The 16837-nt window shown below is 40.2% G+C and overlaps 1 protein-coding gene across 4 annotated transcripts in view; it reads left to right on the forward strand.

Annotated features, from left to right (window-relative positions):
* The first annotated feature begins 2580 nt into the window (after positions 1 to 2580).
* Positions 2581 to 16837, forward strand: part of SNX6 (sorting nexin 6) — a 29338-nt gene continuing 15081 nt past the window's right edge. Inside the window, exons 1-8 of one of the 4 annotated variants that reach the window (XM_029998078.2) lie at positions 2581 to 2681; positions 2838 to 2885; positions 8613 to 8717; positions 9540 to 9650; positions 11234 to 11355; positions 13342 to 13465; positions 14774 to 14869; positions 16190 to 16295. In XM_029998078.2, coding sequence (XP_029853938.1) covers positions 2676 to 2681; positions 2838 to 2885; positions 8613 to 8717; positions 9540 to 9650; positions 11234 to 11355; positions 13342 to 13465; positions 14774 to 14869; positions 16190 to 16295 — 718 coding nt within the window. In that variant the 5' untranslated portion in view covers positions 2581 to 2675. Of the gene's footprint in view, positions 2682 to 2834; positions 2886 to 8074; positions 8094 to 8588; positions 8718 to 9539; positions 9651 to 11233; positions 11356 to 13341; positions 13466 to 14773; positions 14870 to 16189; positions 16296 to 16837 lie in introns of those variants that run through there. The other 3 variants (XM_029998069.2, XM_029998085.2, XM_041118943.1) reach the window with 3 other exon arrangements.

Raw genomic sequence — 16837 nt, forward strand, 5'->3', positions numbered from 1 at the left:
AAGGAGGGGAGGAATGGGATGGTACCAAGGGCTGTCAGATTGCCTCAGTTACAACGTGTAATTTAATTCTTGCTGGGTTCATTGACCTGGTTTATTATTGTTGTGTAGACATAGAGGAGAGTGTGCAAACAGCCAAGATGGAAACTCCTTAGGTGGAAGACTCAGCTGTCAAAGGAAACTCCTCAGCTGTCGAAGGAAACTGAATGTGATCCTGCAGCCTCAGAGCAGGCTCGTTAACCTGAGTCTTGACAGAAGAGCACTGAGAAGAGGTAGTGCTCTTCTCCCACCTACTAGCTAGGATGTCCCCATGGCATATATGATCTGTCTCTCAGCTGCTGAAACAGAAAGACCGTGCAGCAAGCATTGCTCTGCCAGCTGGGAGGAGCATGGGGACAGAAGACATGGAGCTGGAATAGGTCGATCAGGGCAGTATGAAAGATTAGGCTCATGGATAGCATTGCTGCTTAAGCACTTTTGGTATCATTTGGTACAGGCCACCTTTAGAGCCACAGTACTGCTGTTGTTTTGGAATATATATCCCTCATGAGCCTCTGCGCCATCCAAAACATGACTGAACTGCTCCCAGAGGCACACTGGAAAGCCATATAACTTTACTTTTTGTAGATGCTCCTGAGACGGTCATCCTGCTGGATTCATGCCAGCCAGCTGGACTACTTAGCTGTCCCCTGGGAGAGGGAATTGTGTCTCTATCGCTTGTGAAGCCTTTTCTCAACTCTTTGACTTGGGTTCTTTGGTCCTACAAAAACATATTAACAATAAATAATAAACATTAAAAAAAAAGAAAGCTCATTCTGTCACTGATTTTAGTTTTTTCCAGAAAAATAGATGTTTGCTAGGTGGAGTGGTAGTATGGTATTGAGCCCAGACTGTGCGCAGAACAGGATGCTAATGAATGCAGGTGAACCCCCAGAAATCGGTTTCCTTGTGTGGCTTTGTCTTCAACCCTTCAGCATGACCAGGTCAGTGTTTAAACAGAGGTCGCATACTCTTTCTCTGTATCTCGTAAAATATTTTTACTTCTCTTGACCCGAGTAGTAAGTCAGTAGTTTGGATGATGTTGCGCATGTCTGTATCAAGACAGAAACAGACCACGTACTTGAAATTTGTTTAGAGAACAGATTTTTTTTTTTTAATTATTTACAAAATGCATAGTCAAAGGCCTCTTTCTGCAACCCTGCTAAGAACAACTTCCAAGAGACAATTTCCATTTCTGAATTCCAAAGCACACTTCTAAGCAGTACAGAGCTCAGAAAGCTTTCTCTTCACCTATCTTGAGGCTGCATGAGTAGCATTTCTCAAGGTGTAGTTTCCTGATCGGCTTAGTCCAGTCTAAATCCATGGTGCTACTGCAGCAAGCGGTGGTCTGGTCCCACTAGTGCTTGTGTAACTATGGGCTTGGCTGGATTATGGAGCTGACTCAGATGGAAACTAATCATTTGTTGCAGCATTAATTTGCAGCTGGATCAATGCCCTCATCTGTCTGACTGTACACCCACGAAAGTGCTAATGTCCACACCTGCCACCATCTCTTAGCAATGGCACACGCTTACATTGGTTTATGCCGGTCATGAAACCCCACCCCGAGGCTGTTTCTTGGCTGTTCTAGCTCTGATTCACAGAAAAATGCAGTCTCAGGCATGGACTCCCTACCCTCCACGCTTACATTCGGTTTAGTCTGCGGTCGCTGATGTTTTCCACTGTCATTAGACGAAGGGGCATTTAACGGCCCCATTTCTTAGTCTGAATGAAAGGCGGTCATCAATTTTAGTCACGTAACTGCCCATAAATCAAAGGTGTATTATAAACCACTTAATTTCTAGCACTGTGTAACTGCGTAGTCCGTTTCACACATCCGCTTGTAAAAAGGCATGTGGTGACGGGCTGGTGCTGTGAAGCCCATCTCTCACAGAAATGACGGAAAGAAGAGCAAGCAGGGCAGCACGAGAGCCATCGGTTATGAATTAAGGTCAGGGACGGCAGCAGAGTTCTGCCCGTTATGCACATTTCCAGAGGTTCTGCACACTTGCTCTCAGCGCGCCAAGCATTCGAGTTTCGCACGCGTGAACAAAGCCACCCTCGCTTCTGCAGACCGCGCACGGGAACCGTTCACCCTCGGAGCGTGGCCGCACTCTGACCACCAGGGTCTCGGCGCTCGCCAGACCCACCCGTAAGCCCTAGGGGCGCCGCCGCCGCACGGGCCAGCGCACACCCACGCAGCAAAGGGGAAAACCGAGGCGGCTGCGACACGCGCGGCCACGGCCGCAACCTCCCCGCCCGGGGGCGGCTCCCCTCGTCTCCCCCCCGCCGCGGACAGCCGCGGCCCGCGGCCACCGGGCGTGGCCGCAGCCGAAGCTCTCGCCCGCCCCGCCCGCCCCTGCCAGGCCTCGCGCCTTTCCCTCAACGGCCGCCCCGCGCCCGCTGGCGGGGGCGGGGCGGGTTAGGCGCGCGCGACCCGCGCCCGCCGCTCCCTCGCGAGAGGTGCAGCTCGCCGCCGCCGCCGCCGCCGCCGCTCCCCGCGCCGCGCCCCGCCCCGCCCCCGCGCGCCGCAGCCCCGCCCCGCCCCGCCCCCGCGCGCCGCAGCCCCGCCTCGCCGCTGGGCTCCGGGCGGGCTGGCGGGGGGAGGGCCGGCGGGCGCTGGAGCGCTGCGAGCAGCCATGATGGTGGGTGTCGGGGCGGCCGCGGTGCCGGGGCGGGGCGGGCGTGTGCGGCCGGGTCGCTAACCTGTGCGCTTTGTCTCCCCCCACCCTCCCTGCTGCCGGCCGTGCCCCTCCGCGTCCCCTCGGCCCGCTCCGCCTCCTCCCCTTCGCCCCCAGCAGGAAGGCTCGGACGACGGCCCAGATTTCCTCTCGGAGGAGGACCGAGGTGTAAGTGCCGCGTTAGGGGAGGCGTTAGGGACCCCGGCGCCTGGGGGCTGGGTGCGGGAGGGCAGGGTCGGCCCCCTCCCCCGGGGGGCCCTCCGGCCGCTGCCTGGCCGGAGCCCGCTGGGCGGTGGGTACCGGGGGGGGACGCGGGACGCCGGGGGGCGGCAGGCGGCCGGGGGTCCGGGGTGTTCGTCTGCCGGCGGCCGCTAATGAGGAAGGAGCAGAGCCCCCCTCTGGAACCGGTCTCTGCGTGCGCGTGTTTTGCCTTGAATTTTTCATTGTTCTGTCACCCAAGTTTCGGAAGGGCCGCTCTTTCGTGCTTGTGTTGGAATGGCTTGCGAGGGGGCTGTGTATGCTGCTAGCGGTTGATATTTTCCTCTGCTCCGGTGCGCGCCCCCCCTCCCCTGCGCACGCCCCCGTTGCGCTGCGGTCCTGACCAGGTTGACCAGCCTGGTGGAGAGCGCCAGGTTCCATCTTTAATCGTGAGCCAGGGCCTAGGTGAAGTAGTCCTGCCCTCTCTTCTCTCTTTAGGCCCTAGAGGCTCTCCCATAGATAACAATGGGACGTTTAGGTTGCAGGCACACCCTGCGTAATAAACTCTGTATTGAAAAGAAGTTCTGTTGTTGGGACAGGATGCCACGATTATGTTTCCTTACTGAGAAAACCTTTTTCTCTGCCCTGCAGTTTCTGGCCTTCCTTTCTCTTCTAACTGCTGCATCCATCTTTCTTTAACTTGCCTGCCTCACTTAGGCAGCAAATCAGCTAATCTAGTATGTATAACTTATTCAGACCGATTACCCTTATTGGTTAGTACCTTGAGAAAGACTGACTCCGAGCAAGGTAGGAGAGCAGCTTCTGGGTTGCTTAGGTTGCCTTGGCTGATGCTGGTTATTAAAGTGGCTGCATCCAGTATATTATTAAAAACACAAAATCTGAAAAACACTGGGTTGGTATACCCTTTTGTCATGCATGCCATACTCAAGTGTCAAATATAACGTTAAATACCAAGCGATTTTTGCCTGTATACGGGTGGTAGGAATTCAGTGCGTTTTATATTCTGGTTTATGACCTGAAATTAAAGAAGGAATTCTAGTATTGTATTAGGCCAATTCTGGCCACTGTAGAGCTGTTGCCTTTAATTATACAGCTACTTTAGTAAGAATACTGGATGAAAAAGAGAGAAGGTGGAAACTGTTGTCCTTTGAGTGTCTTCAGAACAAGGACCGAAGAGCTTGTTAATTATGGAGTTGTATTTTACACAGGTTGTCCCTGGTATGAAGTGCACAGATAAGTTGTCTTTATCTGAAGGTGCGGGTAGAATATAACAATGCAAATCTGATCCCGTGTGAAACTTGTTTGTTTGTTTGGTTATTAGTTTTCCCTCTAAGGCTACAGGTAGTCAGAGTTCACAGGGTAATTTGAAAGCCTTAAGAAATCTCTTAGCAGTCTTGTTTGTGCTGTTGGACAACTTACATCATCTCAGTTGGCCAAGTGCAGTCTTTTTTTTTTTTTCCTTCCCCTCCCCCATCTTCATCCAGCACTGAGGAATTAAACCAGAACAGTGTCCTCCTCCTTTCCCTAATTTTTTTAGGTTTCTTATTTTCAGTCACTCTGGAGTTTTATTTTTTTCACTGCTGTGTAAATTCCTGGGGTTAAAACACAGGTTATCTGCCTGATTTTGATTGTGATACAGAAAATCTGATCAAAAGCAACACTGGCAGTCTGCTCATGGACAGATTTGCTGTGCTTTAATCCTCAAAACCATAACTTTTTTCTTAGTAGCAGTAGTAAAAATAAACAGCTTTTCATAAAATGTTTTCCTGGTTCTGATTTGTCGCCTTCCTCTGTTTGCGATTAAAAAATGAGTAGTAGGTCAAGCCTTTATTTGAAAGCATGGATGGCAACTTCTGGTTAGAGTAATTGAGCTTTTAGTTTTGCAAATCAGTACTCTTTCCTCTCTAGAATTCAGATATAGCTATGGCAACTGTACTTTTAACTCTTCAGAGTCATGTTGGTCAGCTGCAGCTGTGTTAAGTTTAACATGGGGGTGATGGGATGGAAAAGTGGGCTGGAAATTATGTCGATGCCACATAGAACAGTAATTCTCAAACAATTGTGTTATACCATATGGAGCCTTTTCTGGAGAATTGTAAAACAAAGCACTGAGAATCATCTTTGAGGAAGTAGCAGTAGGTGGTCTGTAGAAGGAACTTATTATAAATGGTGTGCATAAAATGAACTTAGGGGAATTGCTTTTCTAAATCTCACTTAGGAATATACTATTGAGTTTGCTTGGAGTAACTTGGTTCCTGTTGGGGTTTTTTGTGCTCTCACTAACGTAAACAGTACACGCTTTGAAAGGTGGTATAGTATTGCTCTACTAGTATTGTCTTGTGTATTTTATATCTTCATAAACTTTAGCCCACTTGGCTAATGCTCTTGTCTCCTCATTTAGGGAAAATGAGCTATCCCTTAGAACAGGTCTGCTAGAAACTCAATGCTGTGAAGACACTTTGTAATCTTTTGTTGTAAAAGTATTGTTTGTTTCCCTTGCTCTGTGTATTTATCTGCCTGTAAAGAACCCGCTGAAGAAAGGGTCCTTTTCTCTAACATTTTTGAAAGAGCTTAGAGTATAGAAGTTACTGTTGTTAACTGATGACATTACCAGGGAATGTAAGGTTTGGTTGTTTCCCTTGTCTCTACCAGCTTCCTTCCATTATCATTTGAAGTATAATTTGTCCTTGAGCAAGAGCTTAGGTGCTAAATCCTCTACTTGCATTGTGTTCTCTTTTAGTACTGTAATATCACTTAGCCCTGGTTTTGGCTTCTGGTATTTTCTAGATCCTTTGAATAAAACAGGGACTTTCTTGGTATAGCACAGAAAACTGTAAAGCAGCTAAATTAAATTAGGTTTTGTTTTGCAAGTTGTTTGGCATGGGTGTAGAGCTTGTATCTAAGCGTAAAATTATTGCGCTATGTTGTATGTATTAGATTGGGGGGAGAGGGGGCAAGGTACAAAGGGCCTGTATTCCACCTCCATTTTTTTCAGAATTTAAGGCACTTACGTTTCAGTTTTCATCCAAATCAGACTTTTCATCCAAATCAGGTTTTGCAGCTTTTTTTCTCCCCTCCCCCCCCCCATTTTCTACTCCCTTCATGACTAGAAAACCATCAATTGGTGGTGGTTTTCTTTTGGAAGTAGTGATGAAAAGATTGGTTAAGTTTGTTGTGTGATGTTGTTTGTGAATGTAATTCCCAGTAAAGCAACGTGAACCATTGTGTCACATGAATACATTTAAAGTCCTTCAACTTTCTGATTGTCTTTGACACCTTTCATAAATGCTTCATTACCATTGCAGATGAAAATGTTCCCCGTTGGTAGTCAAGCTACACAGCATAATTTAACATATGATTAAACTCTTCAAAACTGTTACAAACTTAACTCAGTATAAATCAAACAAATAGTCTTTTACAGTTGTATGTCATGAGTGATGTTGTCACGTTTAGGTAGTTCTTAATTTTCTCAGCACAGATAAGCATTTTGTTTCTGAAGTTGTGAATAGTGCATACGGCCAGGGTGTGCTGCACTAGAGACTGCATATGCACTAGTGACAAACTTGAACAGCTGTTGTAGTGAATCTTAGAATTTTGTACTGTACCACTTTTTAAAAAAGGAAGGAAAAGAAATATTTTAGTAGCAATTTTTGTGACCTGTGAAAGACTGCAAAAATACCATTTGGATAATCCAGATTATTTGCTGAGATTACTCTGTTTGTTAATGTATTCTGGGGGACCAGAGAAAAACAAACAGTACCCCAGACAGTGTAACCACTAAAAACTTTTTTACAAGCTGAAAAATGTGGTGTCATGACATAAGGCAGACATTGGTATGTCAGATTATATTTTTCTTTCCTGAATTAGATGTTAAGCACATTGGAAACTCAGTAGGAGCTATGAGATTCTGCCTCTGAGAAGTGATCTGCAATGGATTGTTGCATGATAATATGCCTTTGTGTGAGGCAGTGATCCCCTAAACCTTAGGAAAACAAAACAAAAAGCGATGCCTGAATCACATGTGTGAATATGTTACTGTGCAGTGGTTTTAATGATTTCCAACTTTGCTGTAAGGAAAAGCTATTGCTATTTGTGTAATAGCTATTGAACTGTTACATTTTGCTAGCCTAGCAGAATATGTTAGTGTATGATTTTGGTTTACTTTAATACATTATTTCTAAGATGTATTAATCTGGTTGCTGCTACATAAGCAGCAGAATTGTCCATGCATTGAGGTTAAAACTAGAGTGGGAGCTGACCACTATGATTTAAGATAAGGATTAAGATAACTGGCAGAAAACAAGATGTGGCGGTTGATGCTTCTCTCGTAGTGCTGTTCCAGTGCCTTGCAGTGTTACCTTCAAAGTCTGCTCATGTATAACCTTTGTACTGTGTGTTGCTGATACTTAAAAGTATTTTTGTACTTGAGTATGGACTTCAAAATGCAGTCCTGAAAAATTTGGCAGGAAAAAGTCTGTATCTTTGTATGGCAAAGCAGTTTTATACTGTAGAATGTGGTATTTCTAGAAAAAATGCAGCATCAAAGAAAACAGCCTCTCAGTAAAAAGTAAGCCTCATGAGTATGACATTGAAATATTTTTTGACAGTGTGATTGGAGAAGATTTCAGAGTTAGCCTTAGTACTTGTAAAAATATTCTGAATGTCTGTTGATCATGAGGATGAAATTGTCATGGGACAAATTGCTTTAGAACAACAAGGGTGCAAGGGTGAGGGGACTTGAATTTCCAGTTGGGGTCTACATGAGGTTGGTTTCATCAAGTACTGTTGAAGCCTTTGGTCCAGTTACTGCCAAACATTGTGGTACTCAGATAATCTTCCAATTTTTCTATATTTGATTGTTGTCTCATTTTCTTTTCAATGTGACTTTGGAATTATTTTGTGAGAGAGTTCAGGTTTCACGTCTTGTGGAAAAAAAAATGCGTATTCCTTGCACTTTTGTCATTTCTTGTGCTGATTTTGAAGAGGTTGAAATCTTGGGTTTGGGTTTTTGTTTTGGTTTGGTTTGGGGTTTTTTTTTCCAGAAAAATATTTCCAAGGAGACTTAGCTCTGTGAAGTTCAGGATTTTTTTTTTTTTTTTTTTTGGCTTTTTCAGTATATCATGGGAAGTGTTAAACAAAAGAATAGTGTAAGACAATGTGAGTAAACCAGGTTTTTAATAGCTCTTGCTTCTTTGAAGTATAAGACTGCTTTTCTCCTTAAAAGTACCTTTTCAACTCTTAGTACCTTTATAATTAGCTTTACAAGTACATTTACTTAGAGCAGGTTGTCAGTTTGGGGGAGCAGGTGAAATGAAGAGAAAGACCTACCAAACTTGCTGCTGTCTGTAAATGTACTTTGTCTTGCCCATCTCAATTACTAGCAAGTTAACAATACACAGAAATGAAAATAGTGCGCTAACAAGCAGTACGGTAAAGGAAATTATTTGTATGGTCATGTGTGCCATAAGGAGTACGACTGGAATTTCTTTTTCCACTGGAAATAATCTTTTAATGTTGGGGTTTTTAATAACCTATCTTCAGTCTTTTAAGGATATTGAGAATTGCAGGATCAGGGTTCTTCTCAAGGGAAGAATAAGGGAAATATATTAACTCTTTTTCTTTTTTTTTTTTTTTTTTTTTTTTAAATTTAAGCTAAATAGATTTTTCTTTGTTTAGCTTAGAGCAATAAATGTAGATCTCCAGACTGATGCTGCTCTGCAAGTGGATATCTCAGATGCACTCAGTGAGAGGGACAAAGTGAAATTCACTGTCCATACAAAGGTAAAAGCCTGGGTTTGTACACTCAACATATTCTTAACTATATAGAAAAGAAAGTTTGCTTAAACTGTTTATTGAAACAAGTGTAACACAATCCAAAGGAAATGAGAAAGTAGTGGTATCTCATGTTTAAGAGACTGTGTAGCTGCAGTGCTTAAGAAAAAGATGGCTAAAAAGTTGAGGTGAAAAAACTGATGTTCAGTTTTTTGTACTGATGTGTTGTCATGCCATTCCCATGCTTATTAATTGGCCTATTTGAAGGTAGAATCTTTAATATACCTCAGTATTCTTCAGTATATTTTTTATTATATTAGTCATGGTTTTAGATTCTAAAAATGTATTTCATAATGGAGTTACATGCAAGAATAATTTTTAGGTACTGGTTGTTTATGGCTTTTCTTTTTTTAGATTTGAATGTTTATAGATCTCAGAATCATAGAATAGTTGAGGTTGAATAAAATTTCTGGAGATAATTTAGTCCCATCTCCTCCCTCACTCCCACCATTAAATCAGGGTGAACCAGAGCACATTGCTCAGGACTTGTCCCTTTGGGTTTTGAATATCTCCAAGGGCGGAGACTTCACAGCCTCTTTGGGCAACCCATTCCAATTGATTGATGCACTAATTAAGACAGGGGTAATTATTGCTGTGCAACTTCTTTTTGGTCAAATCCTTACTTGGATGATTGGATTATTTTTACAGGGATGTTTTTGTTGTTACTTCAAGGTGTTTTTCATATAGTAATGAAAAAGTTGTGGGTTTCTTTGTTCTGTTTTGTTTGTTTGGGTTTTTTTTTCATAATTCTTCCTCCTTTTCCCCTTCTAGAGTTCCTTACCAAATTTCAAACAAAATGAATTTTCTGTTGTCCGGCAACATGAAGAGTTTATTTGGCTTCATGATTCTTTTGTTGAGAATGAGGACTATGCTGGCTATATTGTAAGTATTAACAGTTTTTTTGGTTTATGTGCACTGTTTTCTGTGGGCTGTATCAAAAGTACTTGTGACTGCTTTTAAATGCAATGGAAATAGCAGATGTTCATTCCTTCTAAAATCAAATCGGATGCTCTAATACTTCATTTTATGCAATTACACAAAATTAATGGTTGAAGCAAGCTTGCAGGAAAGTTACTGTAGTTGTCGTACTTTCTTGCCTTTCACTCCTAAGGAGTGAGTAGTTTAAACTGTATCCAAGTGTATTTTTAGTCCACTGTGTTAAAGGTGTGGGAGATAGGTGAACTGTATAACTTGGTGGTATTGTTTTTACAAGCTTATGTTTAACTTAGTTACAAGTTTCATGTTGCCTTTGTTTTAGCTGGAATGGCAGAGTGCAGTAACTGAGCTCTAGTAATTAGACTTTTCCAGTTTTCATTGTCAAGATCAGAATAATTTTACCATAAATCAGTTGGAGGGGACACCGCCCCCCCCCCCCCCCGCCGCCCCCAATACCACCTAGAACTACAGAGAACCTCAATACACAATAACTTGTGTTTTGAACTTCATTTCAGGCCTCCGGGGAACTGAGGTCCCAAAATAGTCACCTTGCAATACTGCCCATTAAAAATGGGTGCTGCTGTTCATACTTTAATTACAAATAGGAATATTTGTCATCTTGGTGTGAAAGTTAGGTATTCATTTTGTGTTTTGGGGGTGTGTGTACTGGTTTAGAAGGTAAACGTATATTTCTAATTGACTATTATAATGAGGAATATAATCTGTGATGTGTCATACCATTCTTGAGCTAGTCTTTTTTAGTGAGAAAAACTATTTGAAGTGACTAGACCTTCAGTGTGGTAATAACTAGTTTCAGACAGTTGACCGCGTAGATGCTGGATTTTTCTTTTTTGTAATGCATTAATGTAATGGGCAAATATCGGTGAACTAAAATTTAAGCGTAGTTTAGCTTTGTTCTATGTCCATTTACTGATAGCAATTCAGGATTAGTTTGACTGTGGTGTTTTTTCTCCCAGTGTTAATACACTATATTACAAGATTAACCTAGAGACTTGTTTACCGTGTGCTTTGTTATTTCAACGGATGTATCTTTAATGTCAACAGTGCTGTAAGAAAAAACTAGTGCCTGCAAACAATATGGAATGGTTTTTTTGGTTTAAAGTTTTGGGGATTTATAAATGGATGGTGAGAACCATTGTGGAATTCTTTTTTTTCTTTAAACAAGAAATAATCCTTACCAAATAAGTTAAAACAAAACTAATTATAAAATAATGATTTCAAGTTTTAATTCATTGTCATGGGAAAGCTAGGTATTATTTGGTTTCTGTTGTAATTAAACTACTGAAGCCATTAGTTAATATTTCAGTAATCTTCAAGGACACTTGGCCAAAATTGGTACAGTAATGCAGCATGTCTAACTCATGAATGAGAGACTTTATCCATAAATGCTGTAATGAATGATGAAAGAGAGCCATATATTAAAAAGCTGCAGGCAATCTACAGTTCCTGTACTGAACGGATGTTGTTTGAGAAGATTAGCAATTAAAAAAAATTTGATTCAATTCCAGATTCCACCGGCACCACCCAGGCCTGACTTTGATGCCTCAAGGGAGAAACTGCAGAAACTTGGAGAAGGGGAAGGATCAATGACTAAAGAAGAATTCACCAAGATGAAACAAGAACTGGAGGCGTATGTAGACTTGATTACTACTTTTTTTTTTTTATATCCCTCAACTTTTAATGCTGTTTGCTGTCCCATGTTTCTGATTTAGCTGTAATGGTTCTCTGTGACATATAGGCTTGAGAATCCAGTTGCTACATAACCAGGGTTATCTTAGTGATCATGATCAGAGCCATTAGGAAAATTGTAGAAATAATTTCATGGAAGATCTTCTGAAACAGGAACCCCATCCCCCCAGCTTCTTCCTGAGCATTCTTTTATAAGGAAAAAAACTAGTTACATCCTTTTCTTCACAGAACACCTACAAAGGGAGGAGGTAATCTCTATCTTTTTTAGTTTTGGTGTTCCACATTTTATAAGCATAATGAGACTTCAAGGTTTATACATGTAGTGATTGAACTAGGGGTTTTTGCATGTGGTTGGTACTGTGAACATAGATGCCAACCTTCTGTTCCTCAGGAAATATGGAGATTACTAGAAGATACTTTTTTCACTGACACTCCCTTTTTTTTTTTTTTTGCACAAGGAGAATATACTTCCTGAAAATAGTATTTTCCCTTACTGTGAATTTAATGTGTATTGAAATATCTGCTCTAAGGCTTTTTGTTCCATATTGAGTTACACAGTGAAGTTTCTCCTTGCTTCATCCCCTTTCCTTATCATGCATTCACTTCTTTGATCTTTTTCCTGTCATTGGTTTCAGTTTTCAAGTGTATATTTACACTGCTTCTAGACTGCTTCTATGAAGAGCTCTGAATTGGCAAGAAAAGTATATTGAACTCTTAGAACTGCTGCTTTCTCTCCGAACTCCAGCTGCTGTGAGCAAATGTCTTAAAAAGCTCTGTATTGGTGTTATGTAAAATATAATTTATAGCAGAGTAGATATACACTTCATATGCAGAAAACTGAAAATTAGCAAAACACTATAAATTTTAAAGAATCTGTGGTTTTCCAGCGGCCCTGATCATGATTCTCTTGTGGTCTGGTTAGGGGTTGGATAACACAGAAAACTTTGGGTTTCTTCTACTGCCACCTCCATCCTCTGCATCCTCCTTTTTTGTCTTCACTGAATGACTACTACTCTCACTGAGATCAAACATCTCCCAACACTGGCCCTGCTGGTTTGCTGGTATGTAAATCTTAACCTCCTTGCACATAGTGGAAGCAAAAGTGTTGATTATCATTTCACCATTTGACCTCAGAATGGGGAAAAGAGTGTCTTCCTCATTTCTGGACAAGTTACATCTTATTCATTGGATTTGCAAAGCAAAATGAATTCTAGCAAACTTGTATTGATAAGAATGCTTTCCTCCTAATTAAATCACAAATGAGTAATTGCTTTAAAGTTGAGTTGGCTGAACTGGGCAACTATGTGATTGTCATGGTTAAACGTGATTTTTTTTTTTTTGGTTGTACCTACCAAATGCAGCACTTAATTCCACTTCTAGAACCACTATGAAGCAAGACATCCACGTAAGCTTCAGCCCAAAAAGCCTAGGTGCTTTAACATGGAATAAAAGACTACTATCTGAACAGCTAACAAAACTACATGAACATTTAAATAAGTAAGGAGGGTGCAAATAGGCAAGGGGATGGAGATGGGGAGGAAGGAATTTGCACATCAGCTACATAGTGCCTAGTGACTGTAGTCTGTATCTCAATTTCTTGATTTTTGGGGAGTTGGGGAAAGGACAATTAAATGAAGTTACACTTTCAGCAAACCAGTCTGTGTTAGCTAGCATTAAAAATTAGAATGTATTTGTTGAATCTTCGTTAAAAGTCTCTCTTTAATATGTTAGGGCTTTGAATTTCCCCCTAGTATTACTGTTGTATTATTTACTTATGTATATATCAAATATTGGAGTGATAACCTCTACTATATCAGCTTATAATTTTGTATCCTGACTGAGGATGTCTTAAAGCTGCTCCTAGGCTTATCTCAAGCTTAATTGCTTCATGTGAATTTCTTATGTCTGTCTTGTTTCTTGTTTTCAGTGAATATTTGGCAATATTCAAGAAGACAGTTGCAATGCATGAAGTGTTTTTGTGTCGCGTGGCAGCACATCCTATTTTGAGAAAGGATTTAAATTTCCATGTATTCTTGGAATATAATCAGGATGTGAGTATTGAAAAGTGAATTGCTGGCAGTAGAAATCAAGATGTACTTTTATGGTAGGATGGAAAACTGATTAAGGGGGCTTTACCTCCTGGAGCAAATTGCATCAATTCCTTCATACCAGACATATTTGTATTGTAAAAGTTAGAAATTCATTTAGTCTGTAGGAATTCATTTTTTCTGCCACCTGGGGAACCAAATGCCCTATATGCTCTAGCCTCAGCATCAAAAATATTAATGGGAATCCAGTATATTTTGGATTAAAAAGATTAGCTTTTGGTGCTGATTTTACATGATGTTATACTTGTCCACTCTTTGACTGAATTTTTTTTTTTTTTTTTTTTATGGGGAAGGATGATGCAACAAAGACAGAATGCTAATTTTTAGGATTTGGAACTGTGGATTAAATTCTGTTGCTAACAACTAGAGAGGATTTCTAATGAAATGTTCTGATAAGTAAAGCCTTTTTGTTAACAATGTAGGTGAAAATTCGGTTAAATTTTTTTCTAGATACTGGACTAGTATGGCTATCCACATGTTACATACTGAGTTGCTATCTAATTTTGAGTTAAAGGAGAGGACTTTCTGGATTCATAACAACTCTTTAGTGTTGGAGTTAGTGGTTGCTCATATTCTGCAAACAGTTTTTAGTTGCTTTTTAAAATTGCAGAAATCAGCATTGAAAGTTGAAGAAATCATTACAAAGATTGGCTCAACTGAGTACATGCTTAACTTCAAAATATGTTACAGAGGATCCTCTTGTTGCTTCCTGTAGAAATGCTTACTGGTTCAGGAACTCAGTTTACCTAAATTGGGTAAATTTAGATGGACAGGAAGAGCATGAGGAGGCTGAAACCAACATTATCCTCTGTGCGGTGAGGGGTAAATGCTTCTGTAGTTTCTGAAAGTTAAAGATCTGCCATTCTACACTTAAAAGAGCAAAACCTGATTATGCTAGGTTAACTCAACGGCCATACTATGTGTGATAAATACTGTATTACTGATAACTAAATGTATAACACCTTATACATTTGGTATTATCTGTAGGTGTTAGAATGTTGCTGGGGGTTTTTTTTGGTGTTTTTTTTTTTTTTTTTTTTCCCTGGAATAGTATCTTAGGTGATAAAGAACAGTCTAGTAAATTCTGTCATTATGGGTGCATGGTGCCCTGTTCCCATTAATGCAGAGTGTAAGACTAAGAGAGCAGGAAAACTGATTTAGGAGTAGCAAGTTGTGGTATGTAGTTCTATTTTAAAGCTTTTATTGCCTCCAGAAGGTGAACTAACTTCATAAATGAATTTGTTTTTTCAGTTGAGTGTTCGTGGGAAAAATAAGAAAGAGAAACTCGAAGACTTCTTTAAAAATATGGTTAAGTCAGCAGATGGTGTCATTGTTTCAGGAGTAAAGGTGATTACTGCTTAATATATCAAGAATTAAAATGTATTAGCATTGTTTTCCCCTTTTTTTAATGAAGCAGCGATTTTTGTAGCGATATGTAACTTAAGAATTAGAGGCAGAGCATGGGAAGGAACCTGTCGCCCTGGATGCGTGATAACTGAGAGCTATTTGATTGCTTCTGTGAAAGAGGGCTTTCAGTACTCTTTCCCCTGTTTTATGAAATTAAGCTTTTTTTTTTTTTAATCCATAGATTATTGATAATCTGTTTTTTGTTCTGGCTTGCCATTTTATATAGTGGGAAGGTGCACTAGCTTTGGCAACTGCTGCAGCTTAGGAGTTACTAACACAGTGTGAATTTTATCAGCCTTGTAACATCCTTCTACTGTTTCAAAGCTAAGACCAGCAGTAGAGGTGATACTATTTTTCCCAGTATATGCAAGAATGTAACTGAGACCAAAAAAAAAAAAAAAAAGAATTTTAATGAAAATTCAATTTCATTTCAACTTTTAGAAAAGTTGAAAGGTTGGTTTTATAACAAGCATAAATTCTGCAGAAGATGATTTTGATCTCCTTTCTTTCTAGTGGTAACTTTCCATTTGCAAACAAATTAGAGAAGCTAAAGTTCCTAGTTATAATATCTTGAGTTTCGGAACTGCTGGAGAGTGGATATAACCATGGATTAATTATGACTTGGAGAAAAATATAAAGTCCAAATAACCAGCAGTTTTCATAAGCACATTGTTTAAAGCCCATGTTGTAGGCTATTCCATGGTACTGAGGATCTGTGGTATTTTAGAGTTTTTTTTTAAATAAATATAAACCAACTATCTCAAATTGTAATACAGAAAATATTAAAGTTTACCTACGTTTACCAACTTGAAAGAAATCTGTCATCAAGATCAGCGTTCCTGAGCTAGGAGTTCATATCGTCTCTGCTGTGACCATAGCATCTTGTGCAACTGGGTGTCTGTCTTCCCCTCTCCCCTTTTTCTAGGTAGATGTCCTTTTATTAAGTACTTGACATTTATTCTATTTTTCTGTCACCAAAGTGCTAGTTAGTAGAGAAATTATTTCCTTCACTTCAAGTTTGTTATCCAGAACTTTAAGATGCTTGTTACAAATTCTTAATTCTTAATAAATTCTTAATAAAACTTCAGATCATGATAAAATAAGTGAAGAAGAAATCGATTTACATAAATGGTGTTTTAGACAATAAAAATAGATTGCATTTCATGTCACAGCAACAGCAGTATATGCAAATTTACTCTGCAATTGCTCTGTACAGAGTGAGTGAAATCCTGTTTTTTAAATTGTTCTTGTGTTTTGTAGGATGTGGATGACTTCTTTGAACATGAAAGAACATTCCTTGTAGAATATCACAACCGAGTCAAAGATGCCTCTGCCAAATCTGATAAAATGACAAGATCGCATAAAAGTGAGTTCTTTTTCCAGGGTGAAAATAGTACTAATTAAAGTGTACAGAAGTGGTTCATGAGGAACAGTAATTTTTAGTCCTCTCTTTGCATGTGAAAAGTGAGTTAATTTCTCCCAGTGTAGTCTTTGGATAGTCTAAAGAAGTTTAATTTGACTTTCAAAGTGTAGCCTTTGCTGTAGTAGACTAGATGGAGTAAGAACAGCCTGATGCGACACTGAAGGTATCTTGATTCTTCATGCTGTCCCTTTGAAGAGAAACACACTTTATGTAATAATATTTTTTTTGAAGTCTGATTCTTAGTCTTTAAAGTGTAAAGGTGGGTAATATAGCAGTATATGTGATTTTACTCCTAATGAAGTTGCTCTTGATTGGATGAGCTTGCATTCATCAGAGTGCAATTTCTTGGCACACTAGGCATTGGATTACCTTGCTGAGCAGCAAACGCCTATTTGGGCCATTAGTTCTAGACTGGGAAGTCAGGTTTCCATTTTTCAGCCTTTTAGAATGGAGACTGGAATGTGTGCATTCAGTAGCTTGGTTTG

The sequence above is a fragment of the Aquila chrysaetos genome, chromosome 2 (assembly GCF_900496995.4).
Source record: "Aquila chrysaetos chrysaetos chromosome 2, bAquChr1.4, whole genome shotgun sequence".
NCBI lineage: Eukaryota > Metazoa > Chordata > Aves > Accipitriformes > Accipitridae > Aquila > Aquila chrysaetos.